The 17254-nt window shown below is 53.2% G+C and overlaps 1 protein-coding gene across 1 annotated transcript; it reads right to left on the minus strand.

Moving 5' to 3' along the window:
• Positions 1–1048: 1048 nt before the first annotated feature.
• On the minus strand, positions 1049–5150 carry YIF1B (Yip1 interacting factor homolog B, membrane trafficking protein; the record flags this gene model as incomplete). Its single annotated transcript, XM_083511295.1, has 8 exons — positions 1049–1687; positions 2321–2414; positions 2653–2808; positions 3524–3581; positions 3722–3800; positions 3997–4101; positions 4789–4964; positions 5096–5150. 8 exons carry the CDS (start codon positions 5148–5150, stop codon positions 1532–1534), a joined length of 879 nt encoding a protein of 292 aa, XP_083367421.1. The 3' UTR covers positions 1049–1531.
• Positions 5151–17254: the final 12104 nt, after the last annotated feature.

Below are 17254 nucleotides of genomic sequence, written 5' to 3' on the forward strand. Positions count from 1 at the left end.
CTCAGGACTAAGGAAAGGCGTTGCTTTCAGATTGTCACGCACGTTATGCTCCCTGGCGAGGGTTCAGCAGGGGAGGGGCTTTGCATTTTGAAGGTTGGAGCACCAGGGGGCTGGAAGGCAGGCCGTGCATTGTACGCGGATGTGCTTTGCTTTCTTCTGCCAGCAGCAAGAGCACCAACTTGGGGGGGGGGGGCTTCCAAAGACTGGACCAATTCACAGAGGAGGAGGGGAGGGCCAGCGAGGGCTCCTGGCCACAGAGGCCGTCAATGCTTCTGAACGGCAGGCGCTGGAAACCGCAGGAAGGGAGAAGGCTCCTGTGCTCACATCCTGCTTGTTGGCTTCTCAAAAGAGGCGCCTGAGAACAGGATGCTGGACTCAGACGGACCCCTCTGGTCTGACCCAGCGGGCTCGGCTTGTGTTTTTCCCTGCTTTTTGCACGATTGGGACAAATAAAGGGAGCTGTCTTTTCTGTTACACTGGAATGTCTATGGAAGAAGATGGGAGGTGAAACTTCAGCGGAGTAAAGGAATTCAGTCCTTTTGGAGGCCAGGAGCTGTGCGGGTGTGTTAGTTGGCGGACCTGGAACGCATCCATCCGGGCCCCAGGAGAGGCGTGAGACTGGAGGGGTGGCTGAGCTGGAGGGGGCCACAGGGGGGCAAAGGCCGTGGGCCAAGGAGGATGTTGCTCTGAGCAGATTCAGCCTCACCTTCTCTCCATGCCAGAGAGGAACCACACTTCAGCCCCAGGCCCCACTGGTGGACCAGGGAGTGTGGCAGGGGGTGAGGAGTTAGTTACAAGGAAGGGGGCGGAAAGGACTGCCGTTCTTCTGCGAGGGCCAAGCCCTAGTGCTGCGCCCCCCATGCCCCCCAACCTCTCCTCCCCGCTTTGCGCCCAGTAAGCAGTAGCACGGTGTTGCAGGCTGAGCGAGCGATGTGAGCTGCATGCTCTGCCGAGAGGAACCACCGCAGCCTGCAAGAGCCTTCTTGCTCCAGAAAGAAAGCCCCACTTTCTCCCCCCCCCCCCACGCAGCAGAGAGCGACCCCCGGTGCAGGTTTCATTCTTTATTGGGCTGGTGTTGTGAAGTTGAACAGAGAAGCAAGCAGCTTGTGGGCTGGGGGGGGCAGGTGGATGTCAGGCAGCTGCTCCATGACCCCCCCCCCAGCAGCCTCCCCCTGCCCTCCGTAGTAATACTGAGTTGCTCGCAAGCAGCAAAACCTGGCGCACGGGTGGAGAACGCCATGCGCTCTCCAGTGGTGTGCAGTGATCACAAGGGCTCTGGCATGCAAAGGGGGGTGGGAAAAGGATGCTGCCCCCCAGGCAGAGGGAAGTGAGCGGAAGCCTGCCTGGGACCCCTGCCGGAGCCTCCCCCCCCCCATCTACAAACAGGCTCCTGCTGCCCACCCACCCCTGACCACATCCACCCACCCCGAGGTCACTGAAGCCAGAGCCACAGTGGTCTGTGTCCAGCCTGCCACACAGACCCCCACCAGGAGTGAGGACCCCTGCCCTGCCCCTTTGGCAGACCCGTCCGTCAGTAGATGAGGTGAAAGGTGAGCCAGTACATGATGAGCGGCTGCAGGCCGGCCACAGCCATGGTCAGGTACATGCGCAGCTGGTTCTTGGCTCCCCGCACCAGCACCCCCTCGGCCGCTGCCTCCGACAGGATCTTCAGGCGCAGGGTCCTGATCTGGAAAAGACAGAGGAAAAGGCGAATCAGGGGCGGAGTGCAGGGAGGGACACGGACCCCAAGCAGGAGGGAGGGTTCTTGCAACAGGCGCCGTTTTATTTAAAGGCCATCTGCATTCTGCTTTTTCACCTCGGAGGGGTTTGCAGCAATAAAGCCATGCAGTAAAACCCACCCAAAAAGTTACAAACTGACAGAATTTAGTTATTGTGGAAGGAAGTATTCTTAGTTGCTGGCATACGACTGGCGGAACAGAAAAGGTTTCTGCGGGTGTTTAAAAGCTGTCACAGAAGGTGCCTCTTGCCTCTCCAGTGGCAGAGCGTTCCACAGGACCAGGCGCTAAAGGCCAGCTCCTTGTTGTCAAGTGAGGATCTCCTGCTTGGGGAATGGCCAGCGACACTCCTGCAGGGGATCTCAGGGACTGAGCTGGGACCGAAGGCTTCAGGGCTCTGCTCAGTGTGTGGCGGAACCAGCCTCCCTGCCCTAAATCCATCAAGCAAGCTGGGAAATGGCTGCTGTTCCTGGAGGCCAACGAGGAGCCTGAGACCAGGCCTGCTCCTGCTGTGCAAAATGCTCAAGAAGCGCAGAAGAATTTGGGAAACGACCCCCCACCCCCCACTTCCTGGAGGTTCTTACCATGAAGACAAAGATTGTGACGCAGCACCAGCTCAGCAACAGGTAATAACCCGTCTTCCCAAAGAGCAGCCCAGCCAGGAGGCCGACAATCATCCTGTCACAGGAGGGGAGATGCGTCAGGCCCAGAGCCCGGCTCTTCCCCAGCCCAGAGTGTACAAATGAATAAATAAATAATAATAATCCCCTGCCATTGAGCCGTGCCTCCCCAGCCACTCGGGGCGGCTTCCAACAGGATGTTAAAAACAATATCACATCAAACATCAAGAGGGGCTCAGTCTCGCCCCCCCCCCGGCCCGGCTGGATCAGGCTGCCCTCGCCTCCTGGTTACTCACCCAACGTACTTGTACCCTGAGAAGGCCACCAGGTCAATGGTGGAGAGGTCCGTGTTGACGGTGACCAGGTAGAGGCTGAGGAGAATGGCCAGCACCTCGACAATGAGCCAGGCCAGGGCTGAGCTCGCCTGCAAGCCCAGCAGGTCGGGGGAGAATCTGCAAGGGGCGGGTGAGGGAGAGTATTGAGCGGGGGGGGGGGGGCTCCCTGGCCACCCAAAACTGCCCAGGCCTCACAGCCCCACACCCTCTCACGCCTCTTCCGTGATTCCAACTAAACTTTCGGAAAATATTCTTGACAGTAAGAGCCTGTCCACAGCGGAAGGGATTCCTTCAGAAGGTGGCAGGCTCTCCTTCCTTTTAAGCAGAGGTTGGGGGGGCCACCTGTCAGGGACTCTGTGATTCCTGGACTGCAGGGGGCTGGACTAGACAGAGGACTATTCTAAGGGAGACCCCTTATCCCCTCCCAGAGCTACGGGGTTCCTAACAACTCTCTTTAGATATTTATATATATACATATACATATATATATTATTGGTTTTTTCCACACAACACAAAAAATATCAAAAAATAATGATACACAAAACATTAAAACCAACATTCAAAACAACAAGAACAAAACCCAAATCCATATCTTACAAGTTAATAATATAAACACTAAAAAGAAAAACAAACGTTGACCACACTCAGCATGCTTCACAAGCTACACATCCTGGGATTTTTTACAGGATGTCCTGCCTGTTTGGGTTGAGCTGGCAAGGAAACGAGGATGGGCTCCAGGTCTTCCTGGGAAGATCAGCAGCGTTTGGGGGAGCTGCCTTGCCCCGCCTTCCCTAGGAATGCCAGCAGAAAGGTGATCCCTAAAACCTCTCACCTGTTCTGGGTCCCCAGCGCCAGCCCTGCCACCAGGATGTAGGTGATGAACGCCATGACTGCGGAGGGAAAGGGCTCCTTAGCCACGGGAGAGACCGGTGCTCAGCCCTGTCACCATTTGCCTCCCCGGGGCATCTCCCCCCCCCCCAGCCACCTCAGGGCTGGTGCCACCCCAGGGACCCCCAGAGACCTGCCATACCTGGAATGTAGAGGTCAGGAGCGTTGACGTCAAAGCGGGGGGCCACGGGGGTGTCCTGCTGGTACTGCACCTGCCAGTCCTGCCAAAGACAGCCAAGAACCCCCACAGGCTACCAAGGGGCTCCCTGCCCCCAAGGGACCAGGGTGGGCAAAGGGGCCGGGGTGGCACAGGGAAAGGCACCCTGGCCATAGCAGGGGGCAGCTTGGAGCAGGGCGATGCCCCGCAGTTCCCGGCAGCCCCCCATCCCACCACAGCCGGGGCCCTTTGCAGCTCACCTGGTGCAGGAAGGGGAAGAGGAGCAGCCCCAGCTTCTTGCCCACATAGACGGTGTCCACAGCAAAGTAGTACTTCAGCTTGGTCACGGGGACAAAGCGGTCAATCTGGGAGGGCGGCAGAAGCAGAGCGTGAGCAGAGAGGAAAGAGGAGCCGCTGATGGAGCGTCTCCAGCCCCATCGTTCTGCCCAGACACCGAGGTCCAGCTCCAAGGGCCTTCTGGTGGTTCCCTCACTGCAAGAAGCCAACTTACAGGGAACCAGGCAGAGGGCCTTCTCGGTGGTGGCGCCCGCCCTGTGGAACGCCCTCCCAGCAGATGTCAAAGAGAAGAACAACTACCAGACTTTTAGAAGACATCTGAAGGCAGCCCTGTTTAGGGAAGCTTTTAATGTTTGATGTATCATAGTATTTTAATATTCTTTTGGAAGCCGCCCAGAGTGGCTGAGGAAACCCAGCCAGATGGGCGGGGTATAAATAATAAATTATTATTATTATTGTTATTGTTATTACATCAAGTGTCCCCAGGGGATTTCCTTTGCTGTATATCACTGCCTCTCTCTGCCCAGCCTACCTCGCAGGGTTGTGGCGAGGATTTAAGCGAGGAGGCCGGGAGAACCACAGCTGCCCCCCTGCGCTCCTGGTAGTGAATGCCATGCAACTGATAATATGGATGCACTGAGTTGGGACTCCTGCCTGGCAGGGGCTGCCCTCGAGGGCCCCCGGGGGGGGGGGAATCTCCTCCCACTGCCCGCTTCTCGGCTTCTGGGCCCAGGGTCCCCCCGAGCCCCACTCACGTTCCTGCCGACGATCTCCTTGCCCTGGCTGGCCAGGCTGCTCCCGTAGGCGGCGGCGAAGCTGGAGACGGGCTGGGCCAGGAAGGCGGCGCCGGCGCTGGTGTCCTCGAAGAGCCGCGTCCCGAGGGCCGGGCTGGAGGCCGAGGGGCCGGGCGGGGGCGGGCGGCGCTTGGCGGCTGCGGGGGGGGAGAGAGAGAGAGAGGGGGGGCGTCAGGGGGGGCGGGGGCGGCCCACCTGGCGGGGCTGCTGTGTCTCCCGGGGGGGGCGCCCCCTCCCCTCCCCTCCCCTCCCCCCACGTGACACCCACGCAGCAGGCGGCCGGGCGGGGCTCCTCCTCCCGGCGCGGCGCCGGCGCGCTCCATGTCGGCGAGGGAAGGAGGAAGAGAAGGCGGGCCGCGCGGCGCAGGCGCACTCCCAGCCCGACCCGCGGCCAATCAGCGGCCCCGCCGCCGCCGGCAAGAGCCAATCGCCGGACGCGTCGCCGAGGGAGGAGAGCGCGCCGTTGCCATGGGGACGAGAGGAAGAGCCCGCGGCTCACATGACCCGAAAACAAGCCGTTTCCGTGAGGGGGAAGCGCATGCGCGGGGGGGAAAAGGCGCGGAAAGAGGGCCTGGCGATCCCAGCAGCCTTTGCGTCTTCCGTCCCAGAAGCCTTTGCGGCAGCTTCGGAGTCCTGAGGGGAGTTGGCGGGAGGGAGGCTCTGCCGAGGCAGGCGAGGCCCGCGCGGGCCCGGGACCCTCCTGGCGGGAGAAGGAAGGCCCCGACCCCGGGGCTCCAGGGCAGGGGCGCCACAGCATCCCCCGAGGGGGAGCTCCGGGCGGCTGAAGCGCCTCAAGGGCCACGTCAGGCCGAAGAGCGGGGTGTTCAGGGGGAAATCCCGGGGGGGGGGGAACCCACTCCAGAGCCCGGCTCGTCAGGGTGCGAGTCCCCCGGGGGTCCACGAGGTCAGTAAAAGAAGGAAACTTCAGCCAAGCAGTTTGGAGCAAAAGAGCAGTCAGTAGACCACGATCTTTATTGCTGCGCAACAGATTCCCCCATGGAGTAAGAACCCCAAGCATGGAGGGACCTCCTCCTTTAAACCTTCCCTCTTTCCCCCAGAATGCACTTCGAGGGGCATCACTGATACAGCATCACGACATCACTGGCATGCCACAAATGGGGAGGGGTACACAAGGGTTAGGGACGTGGGTGGCGCTGTGGTCTAAACCACTGAGCCTCTTGGGCTTGCCGATCAGAAGGTTGGTGGTTCAAATCCCCGTGATGGGGTGAGCTCCCATTGCTTAGTCCCTGCTCCTGCCAACCTAACAGTTCGAAAGCACGTCAAAGTGCAAGTAGATAAATAGGTACCACTCCAGCAGGAAGGTAAATGACATTTCCGTGAGCTGCTCTGGTTCTCCAGAAGCGGCTTAGTCCTGCTGGCCACAAGACCCGGAAGCTGTATGCCGGCTCCCTCGGCCAGTAAAGCAAGATGAGCGCCACAACCCCAGAGTCGGCCACAACTGGACTTAACAGTCAGTGGTCCTTTACCTTTTTACACCAGGGTTACACAAGTTCAACATTAGGTCACTTTATCAGACACCTTTCCCAACACCTCTTAAGTCCCCATCACAGAAGTAACAATGAAACTCTTGACGTCTCCTTGCCCTCAGGACTTTGTCTGGAGATGGGCTTTCAGAACACCTGACTTGCTCCACTGTCTAGTGTTGCCCCCTGGTCATTCCCTGGGTGGGGGGCCCTGTCTGTGCTTTCACGCTTGGGGAATTATGGCGGGATGCCCTGTTCCTGCTGCCTACAGTGACTTCCTGCTTCTTGGTTCATGGACGGAGGTGGAGCCCAAATTCACCTTTCAGGGTTCAAATGGCATTGGAATGGAGGAAATTGGCAAAGGGGCTGATTTTATATGATTTATAAAGCTAGGTATCTTCCCTGAGCTGTCAAGTCAAAAGGATACATTTGGGCATAATATTTGTAGCATTGTAACAACTTGAGAGTCCCCTGGACTGCAAGAAGATCAAACCTCTCTATTCTGAAGGACATCAGCCCAGAGTGCTCACTGGAAGGACAGATCCTGAAGCTGAGGCTCCAAGACTTTGGCCACCTCAGGAGAAGAGAAGACTCCCTGGAAAAGACCCTGATGTTGGGAAAGATGGAGGGCACAAGGAGAAGGGGAGGACAGAGGACGAGATGGTGGGACAGTGTTCTCGAAGCGACATAGGCGCCGACTCCATGGGGCTTGAGGGGGCCCGAGCCCCCTCAAAAATTCGTTTGGGGGGGCTCTGCCCCCCCAATAATCTCCGGCGCCCCTCCAGCAGAGCGCCATTGTCGCCCCTCCCCCAGCCCAAAATGCACAGGGAGGGTCGGGCTGCATGCCTCCTGCCCTCCCTCCCGAGCAAAAGCTCCACCCAATTTCCTTTGGAGCTGATTAATAGGCGCAGCACGCTCTCCCCTATTCGCTCACGAGAAGACGGCGCCACTTTATTTGCATATTCATGAGCTTATTTATTATTCATGAGCTTTCCCGGGCCCCCCCAATATTTTTTATAAGTCCGCGTCCCTGCAAAGCGACCAGCATGAGTTTGACCAAAGTGCGGGAGGCAGTGGAAGACAGGAGTGCCTGGCATGCTCTGGTCCATGGGGTCACGAAGAGTCGGACATAACTGAATGACTAAACAACAACAAAAACAACTTTAAAGATGTGGTCCCCCCCATGTCATTTCCGTAACAATGGGAATCCGCAGGCACAGAAGTGTCCCCTGGCTGGCTGAAGAGGCTATCGCATGCAGCAGTGGGCATTGTGAAGGGCGAGGTGTGCCTTTCAGAGGAAGTCTTTGACACAGGCGAGACGCACCTTTCCAGAAGAAGAGGCCTGACCGGACCTACGTGGCCAGAGCACAGGAAGCATCCCCTGGATTCAGAGCAGTGAAGGATCGGGTGACTGCTGCTCTCTGGCAAGGCGGCTGGGCAATTGATCAAGCTGTGCTTGCAGCATAGGTCTGAAAACCGCCATGCCCTCAAAGGCAAGAAGAAGGATGAGAGAGCTGAAAACAATGCCAATATATTTCACATCTGGCAAACCAATAGGTCCCTTTGGTTTCAGATAGTACGTGGGTAAAGGTACCCCGACCATTAGGTCCAGTTGTGGACGACTCTGTGGTTGTGGTTGTGGTTGTGTAGAAGTGGACTTGTTGGCAAGCAAAGCCACTCATCAATTACCACGTTACTTCAAGATTTCAAGACCCTCAAGCAGAGGCATGAGATGCTCCTGTGTCCCCGTGGCCTCGAGGCCTCCTCTACGCATTCCCACCTCAATCCATCCTTCCATGGTCCTTCGCAAGATCAGAGAGGAAAAGACAGAGGTGGTTCTGCTGCCTTCTTTTTGGCCCCGCCGACTGTGGATGCCAGAGCTTCAGGCCCTCTCAGCTTCTCCTGTCCGGCTGACCGCCTGAAAAAGGTTCAGCGGAAAGGTTTACTTTAGAGGCAGCATCAGCGTTCCAGGGCTTTAGCCTAGCAGCTACCTAGGATGCCATTGCTCTAGCTGCAAACAGCATGGAGTCCATGGAGGCATCTGCCATAAAAGCTCGAGCTTTAAGGGGTTTGGTCAGAATCTGGTGCTGTCGAGTTGGATCTTGGAGAGGAGATGGCAACAAATCCTCCAGCTCGAGCACGTGAGGGTGCTACACAGGCAGCTCTCGTAGAGAGGGCCGTTGCATCGTGGGTGTTATGTAAGGCAAATTCAATTCTCCTCTATCAGTAGTGTCCAGAAGTTGAGCATTTCCTTCCTTGGGGACCAGATGTCACAATGACAGATTTAAAGTTGGTCTGTCTATAGTAGGAGTCTTAATATATGCCATGATTCAGGATCCAAGTCATATAATTTGTCAGCTAAGGCAGGTGTTTTTTTAGAGTGCATAGGCACATCAAGCTCAGATTTAACGACTGCTTTAAGCACTGAGGGAACCAACATGAAGTTGGCTGGGGTACAGATACAGATCCTTGGATAAGAGCTTGCACACCATTGTCTAGGTTCTTCTCCCGGGTGAGCGGGGGACCCTGTTGCAACAGTTTAGAAAGATCAAGCTTACTAGCTGCTTAGCTTCTCAGTATTCTCTGCTTGGCCTCTGTTATTTTCTCCTACTGACAGGGAACCCGATAAAGGACTCTATAGGGGCTCTTGGATACCCCATAAGGGAAAAGGAACAGTTTTTTTCTTATAGCAGTTAATTTATGTAAAGTTTCTGTTTGAGGTTGCCCCTCCAGCAGACATCATACACCCCCCCCCTGACTACCAAACTCAACACAATCACTCCTGCAAATGTCCCCACAAAACACTTCATCACACAATTTTTTCCTATCTCTATTCAAAGGGCCTCTGCTGCACATTAACAAATGCAACAATTCACTGATAAATGTATCTATGTACTGGCTCAATTGGAAAACTTTAGAAAGTCATATAAAATTGCTCCAGTATCGTATTTGCACCTTTCCAACTTCGTTCTGTTCAGGAAAGGAATGTCTCCCAAGGGGGGAGCCTGGGATGTGGGCAGCCATAGCCCCCCAAGCCTGAGACCAGGTACTCAGCAGCCTCCTTGCCTGGGTGATAACCGCTGGCATCCTGGCCCCTGAGTGCCAGCCAGGGAGCCATTCCAGAAACAATAATAAACCCAACCTAAGTTTATTAGGATCTTGGTCAAGACAAAGGGGTGTGATTAACTTGACCAGGAGAACAGGAACATGTACATACCTTTTCTTTTACTTAATGGGTATGAGGTGGAGGTCAAGGGAAGGATGGGGAAACCCTGATACTCATGTCTTCCAGGAGACCCCTCCCAGATTATGACATGGCTGTGATGTATATATGATGTCTGTATGATTCTTCACTAAGGGTGTGATGGGTAAAAGGGGAAACTTATAGAACAGGGAGCCATCCTTTCTGTGGGGCTTCTTTCTGCTTCTTCAGTGCAGTAGTTGGAAGTCCTGTTGCAGCAGTTCCTTGAATAAAGACCAGGCCTACAGGCTGCTGTTTTGCTCCAATATTCTTGGCTGATATCTTTGTTTGGCAAATCCAAGTGAGCCAGGAATTTTCCTTTAACAATACCAGTGGCCATGGTATCCTTCTGGAGCGGCTGTCTGAGCTAGGGGTGGGTGGCCCTGCTTTGTGGTGGCTCCAGTCCTACTTGCATGGACGTTTTTAAGGAAGGTGTTTCAGTCCTGTGGAGCAACCCCCAATCAGGGTTTGATTTTATCCCCTGTCTACACAAACTCGCTGTGTGGGGTCATCTGGAGTTTGCAGTCAGCAATTTGCTGACAACTCACAACTCTCCTTCTCCCTTACACCTGCAGGTCAGACGGGGAAATGCCGAACCAGTGTCTTGCCTCAGTAACAGACTGGATGAGAGACAACAAACTGAAACTCAATCCAGATAAGATAGAGGCAGTTAGTTATACGTAGGGCTGCTTCTGAAGGTGGTTCAGAAACTTCAGCTGGTGCAGAATTTGGTGGCCAGGTTGCTCACTGGGGCAAGATGGTTGGAAGATATTTCACCATTCATGGCCCAACTTCACTGGCTGCCAATTAGTCTCCAGGCCCAATTCAAAGTGCTGTTTTTGGCCTATAAAGCCTTAAATGGCTCAAGACCTCAAGGGCCACTCCTCCCCATAGGAATTGACCCAGATCCTCCAATTATCACCTGTGCCTCCTCCACGAGAGGTCTGGAGGGTGGCAACACGAGAATGGGCCTTTTCTGCAGTGACTCCCCATTTATAGGATGTTCTCCCCAGGAAGGTTCAACTGGCACCTTCAGGCAGAGGGCCTTCTTGGTGGTGGTGCCCTCCCTGTGGAACGCCCTCCCATCAGATGTCAAGGAAATAAACAACTACCTGACTTTTAGAAGACACCTGAAGGCAGCCCTGTTTAGGGAAGTTTTTAATGTTTGATCTTTTATCGCTATTATTGTTGTTAATAATAATAATAATAATAATAATAATAATAATAATAATAGACACCGTTAGGAGCCAGGCGAAAATGTTCTTCTTCAACAGGCCTTTGTCTGATTTACATCTTACACCCCTTTTAAATGTGTTTGGGGGAGGTGGAAGAGCCAGTGTGGTGTAGTGGTTAAGAGCGGTAGTCTTATAATCTGGGGAACCGGGTTCGCGTCTCCGCTCCTCCACCTGCAGCTGCTGGGTGACCTTGGGCCAGTCACACTTCTCTGAAGTCTCTCAGCCCCACTCCCCTCACAGAGTGTTTGTTGTGGGGGAGGAAGGGAAAGGGGAATGTGAGCCGCTTTGAGACTCCTTCGGGTAGTGATAAAGCGGGATATCAAATCCAAACTCTTTTTTATATGTGTGTGTTCTTGTTTATATTATTTATTTTGTTTTATTATGTATTTATGTTTTTATCTTGTATTTTTATGTGGTGCCCTGCCCCGAGATCTACAGATGAAGTTTGGTATACAAATGAAATGTATGTATGTATGTACATTTATAAGCAAACTGCAAAATATCAAAACTCATTTATTTCTAGACGAGAGTAGATGTGAGGACGGACCCCTCTCAGAAAGTGTTGGGCCTGGTCATTATTATTATTTATTGAATTTATATACCACCCTATACCCAGGGGTCTATATATTTACCGGTATATACTGCCCTATACCCTGCCTGCCCAGGGCAAGTGTGATGCTTTTAAGCCAAAGTGCATGACTTGGTCAGAAATCTGGACGTAGCTGCTCCCTGAGCCGCCAGCCAGCAGCCTTTGGCCGCCCTTGAGTTCTGCCTGGCTTTGCTGAGCCCTCCCCACCAAGCCTTTCCCCGAGAGCAAGGCTGCGGGAACAAGCCACTCACCTCTTCCCCACTTCCTCTTGTTTACCCAGAAGCTGTTTCCTACCAGGAAAGGCAGGACGGGAAACCCACTTGCTCCGAGAGCCACGAAGAGGCGGGGATTTGGGAGCAGCAGGCAGTTCTCTGTGTCAAGCAAGAGACACTCGTGACACCCCACCATCGCAGGTGAAATCCAGTTCACGTGCCAGAGGGGAGAGAGGAGGAGACGGGATACCAGGTCCTTCCAGGGGGGGCACGGAGCGTGTCTCATCTGTCGCTCTCCGGGCCAGAGCGACATGCCCAAGGCAGCCTCCCGCTCCTGCTGCTGTCGCCTGCGGGTGCCTCCTCCTCAGTCTCCCGCCAGAATGGGGTGCAAGCCTTTTGCCAGCTCCAGCTGGTGCCCCTGCGGCACTCTTCCCCAGGGAGAGGTTGGCCCCAGCTACAACCGTTCAGGTTTTCATACCCTCCAGACTTGACTACCGTGACGCGCTCAATGTGGGGCTGCCCTTGAAAAGGGTTCAGGAGCTACAACTGGTGCAAAATGGTGGCTGAAACCGGCCCATTAGGCACTTTTTAAGAGCTGCATTGGCTGCCGATCCATGTCCAGGGTCTGTTTCAGGACCACCTGACCCTGTATACTACTACTACTACTTCTTCTACTACTACTACTACTACTACTACGAAGAAATTGTTTCCCCAGCCACTCTGGGTGGCTCGCAATCAAGTGTTAAAACAATACAGCATTAAATATTAAAAACTTTCCTAATCAGGGCTGCCTTAAGGGCTAAACAAGGCTGCCATCTGGTGGGAGGGCGTTCCACAGGGCGGGTGCCACCACCGAGAAGGTCCTCTATCTGGTTCCCTGTAACCTCACTTCTCGCAATGAGGGAACCGCCAGAAGGCCCTCGGAGCTGGACCTCAGTGTCCGGGCAGAATGATGGGGGTGGAGATGCTCCTTCAGGTATACAGGACTGAGGCCGTTTATGTATGTCTCCCTCCCGCCCCAGCTCGCCTGTGCAGTCTGCTCAATATCTGAAGTCTTGCTACAGTGCCCTGATGATTAGATGGGTGCATTAGATTAGAGACATCCCCGTTGTTGAGCAACTCCCCTGCCACCCGGATGCCCAGCAAATGCCATGCTGCCCTACAGCTCCCTCCCCCACCCCTGCCTAGTTACACTACTGGATGGGCGTCTCCTAAGGGGGGGGGGTCTTCTCTGTTGTGGCACCAGCCTTACGCAGTGGAGCCTGGCAGGCAGCCCCCAAACATTTGGGCTTTCAGGTGCCAGGTCCAGCCCAGCTTTTCCGAAAGGTTTGTTAGGGCTGACTGCTGAGGCTTCCATATGATGATGATGATGGCGATGATTTGGGGTTTTGCATTATTTGTTTTTCTTCCCTTGCTTGGTTTTATGAGTTCCTGCTGGGATGGAAGCCGATATAATTTTTGCTTTATTTTGATGTTTTCTATAATCCACCTTGGATATGGCAGAGGTTGCCAGGGGTATGGAGACTGTGGATGGAGGGACATTTTTCTCCCTCATTCAGAATACATCATTAAGATGTGCCGAGCACACATTTTAAAAGGAAAATAAAAATATTCTCCTTGGCTGCCCTTCCTCAGAAAGCCAAGCAGCTCAAGCATCTCTGGAAAGCGACCAAAGAGCCGTGTATCGAAGCTGAATCTTGTAGCACCATCAAAGACAGATAACTAATTGATTATGGTATGAGCTTTCAGGGACTGGAACATGCCATAAAAGGTTGGTTAGCGTTGAAGGCGTCACAAGGCTCATTTTTGCCACGACAGATGTAAAACAGCTCCCCTGTTGAAAGGTGAAGTGGCTAAGCGGGTCTTTCACAACAGTGTTCATTTATTAGATTTTTATTCTACCATCTTCCACTGAACGGTACGTGGTTCTCCCCTTCTTAACTTCTACCTCTCCACAACAGCCATGTGAGGCGGGTTAGGCAGAAAGATGGTGACACTCTCAAGGTCTCAGCTTCCTGGCTGAGTGGCAATTTGAACCCAGGCCTCTTAGAAGGAACATTTTACCCCTGCACCTTCCTGTCTCTCCACCCCATGCCAGAATTAGGGCCTCTTTTAATCTGGCCAGCCTGTTTCTAAACAAGCTCCCTCTTGCTTCTAAGATTATAAACATCACCCAGCAACAGATTCACAGGCAGAGTGCAAATGCCCCCGCAGCCCAGATTCCTTTATTCTGGACCCAGCCTCTGGCCAAAGGCAGAGGGTCCAGACTGGCCCCGATCTGCGTGACTTGCAGGACGGTGCCAGAGCTGGCTGTGACCCAGTTCAGGGCCCAGAGAAGAACAGGCTGTGCTTGTGTTCCTCCGTCAGCTGCCCTCTGTGCCCCCTTGTTGAGCAGTCAGTCTCCCCCTCGGCTAAGTCCTCTCTGTCAATAGACCATGGACTGTCGGACTCATTTCGACCAGGATGGGCTTTGTGCGCTGGAAACGGTTCTTGCCCTGCTGTCCTAGCAAAAGAGGACCCTGGCCGGGTCTGGGGGCTGAATTATCTGTTCTGGCCTCTCCTGCGTGGCCAAGGGGCCAGTCACCCCACTCTGCAGGGCCTGCTTATCTCCTGCCTCCGAGGTCCAGTGCTGCTACCCCCCCCCCCACCTCCCTGCTCTGTGCTGCAGTTCAAATGGGACTTTTCCTTCTTGCAGGGTGGGGCTCCTGAGCTCAGCAATGTTATAAGGAAAATACCGCTCCCTTTCCCTTATGGGGTATCTAAGAGTCCATATAGAGTCCTGAAGTAGGTTCTCTATGGGCAGGAGAAAATAACAGAGGCCAACCAGAGAATATTGAGAAGCAAAGCAGCTACAGTGAGGGGGGAAAGTATTTGATCCCCTGCTAAATTTGCCCGTTTGCCCTCTGACAAAGAAATGACCAGTCCATCATTTTAATGGTAGGTTTATTGTAGCTGCGAGAGACAGAATAACAACAGGGAAACCCCCAGAAACCCAGAAGACAAAAGTCAGAGATTGATGTGCATTATAATGAGTGAAATAAGTATTTGATCCCCTATCAACCAGCCAGATGTCAGGCTACCTGGTATCTTCACTGTATGTAACGAGCTGAAATTAGAAGCACCAGCAGTAAGACAGAGGTCTTACCTGTAATCCCAGCTCCTTACAGTACCTGTACAAAAGACACCTGTCAACAGAAGCAATCAATCCAGCAGATTCCAAAGTAGCCACCATGACCAAGACCAAAGAGCTGTCCAAGGATGTCAGGGACAAGATTGTAAACCTGGACAAGGCTGGACTGGGCTACAAGACTATTGCCAAGCAGCTTGGTGAGAAGGTGACGACAGCTGGTGCAATAATTCGCAAATGGAAGAAACACAAAATAACTGTCAACCTCTGGGGCTCCATGCAAGATCTCATCTCGTGGAGTTGCAATGATCAGGAGAACAGTGATGAAGCAGCCCAGGGGGGGGGTCTTGTCAATGATCTCAGGGCAGCTGGGGCCACAGTCACCATGAAAACAGTTGGTAACACACTACGCCATGAAGGACTGAGATCTTGCAGAGCCTGAAAGGCCCCCTTGCTCAAGACAGGGATGTGCAGGCCCATCTGCAGTTTGCCAATGCACATCTGAATGACCCAGAGGAGAACTGGGTGAAAGTGTTGTGGTCAGATGAGACCAAAATTGAGCTCTTTGGCATTGACTCAACTCACCATGTTTGGAGGATGAGGAATGCTGCCTATGACCCCAAGAACACCATCCCCACCGTCAAACATGGAAGGGGACAGGACACCTTTACCGCATTGAAGGGACGGTGGACAGGACCATGTATTGTCAAATCTTGGGTGAGCACCTCCTTCCCTCAGCCAGGGCATTGAAAATGGGTCAAGGATGGGTATTCCAGCATGACAATGACCCAAAACACATGGCCAAGGCAACAAAGGAGTGGCTGAAGAAGAAGCACATTAAGGTCCTGGAGCAGCCTAGCCAGTCTCCAGACCTTAATCCCATCGAAAATCTGTGCAGGGAGCTGAAGGTCTGAGTAGCTACACCTCAGCCTTGAAATCGTACTGACTTGGAGAGGATCTGCAAAGAGGAGTGGGACAAAATACCTCCTGAGATGTGTGCAAACCTGGTGGCCACTGACAAGATACAGACGTGTTAGATCTTGAAGGTACGGATGGCACGCCTATTTAATATACAAAAAAGTGAAGGTCCACAAGGGGTTTTTGAGCCATGTAATAAGAAAATCACTTTATAAGATTTGGATTAAATATAAAGGGCTACAGGAGCCAAAAATACCATTGTGGACTTCACCTGCAGAAGCAATAGCAGTTAAAAGGAGGAATATGAAGAGAGTGATGTGCCACTCCACTTTCAAATGTTCAGGGCAGGCACCCTACATGTTTCCCTATCAGTGCTCCTGCTGCAGCCCTGTAACCTTCTGTACCGCAAATGTGGGTCTGGTATATATCTGCCACTAAGGCACCGTTAGGGCATCAGTGACATGCCTCAGAAGACACCCCCTTCCCCAAGTCTGGAGGGGCCACCAGTGTTACCAGGAAATTGAAAGGAGGGTGAGAGACCTCCCCCCCCCCCCGACAGCCTTGCCTCTCTACACGACCAGGCAAAGACATTACCAAATGTAGCAATTCACTGATAGATGTATCTCTGTACTGGCTCAATGGGAAAACTTTAGAAATTCATAAGAAATCACATCATTGTACACATGGTACCTTGGATTAAGAACATCTTAGTTTATGAACAACTTGGATTAAGAACGCTGCAAACCTGGAAGTAGGTGTTTTGGTTTGTGATCTTTGCCTTGGAAGCAGAACAGGTTCTGCTTCCTGTTGAGTGTATTCCATTTGTAAACTGAGTCCACCACTGCTATGGGAAAGCATGCCTTGGTTTAAGAACGCTTTGGTTTAAGAATGCACTTCCAGAACGGATTAAGTTCATAAACCACTGTATCAATCTTCTCAGTTCCAATGGCATTTAGGACCCAGGGAAGTCAGATACAGTGGTACCTTGGTTGTCAAACTTAATCTGTTCCAGGAGTCTGTTCGACTGCCGGAACTGTTCGAAAACCAAGGTGTGGTTTCTGATTGATTGCAGAAGCTTCCTGCACTCAATCAGAAGCTGCATCGGACGTTTGGCTTCCAAAAAATGTCCGCAAACCGCAACACTCACTTCCAGGTTTGTGGTGTTTGGGAGCTGATTTGTTCAGGAGCCAAGCCATTCGACAACCAAGGTATAAGGTGAGGGATGAGTGAGCCCTCCATCATCCCTGAGATGTACAGTCATTTCTGTCTGCAGGGCCTTCCCAAGGAGTCATGATATCCTGCCCCAAGAGCAGGGGTCAGCAACATTTTTCAGCCATGGGCCGGTCCACCATCCCTCAGACTGTGTGGGGGGGCTGGACTATATTTTTTTGGGGAAATATGAACGAATTCCTATGCCCCACAAATAACCCAGAGTTCCATTTTAAATAAAAGCACACATTCTACTCATGTAAAAACACGCCGATTCCCCAACTGTCCGCTGGCTGGATTGAGAAGGCGACTGGGCCGCATCTGGCCCATGGGCCTTCGGTTTCCTACCCCTGCCCAAGAGTGTCAGACAGATAACCATCTCAATCACAATGCCTATCCACCCCATAGTGGG

Source organism: Podarcis liolepis (assembly GCF_965112155.1).
Source record: "Podarcis liolepis genome assembly, chromosome: 7".
Taxonomy (NCBI): domain Eukaryota; kingdom Metazoa; phylum Chordata; class Lepidosauria; order Squamata; family Lacertidae; genus Podarcis; species Podarcis liolepis.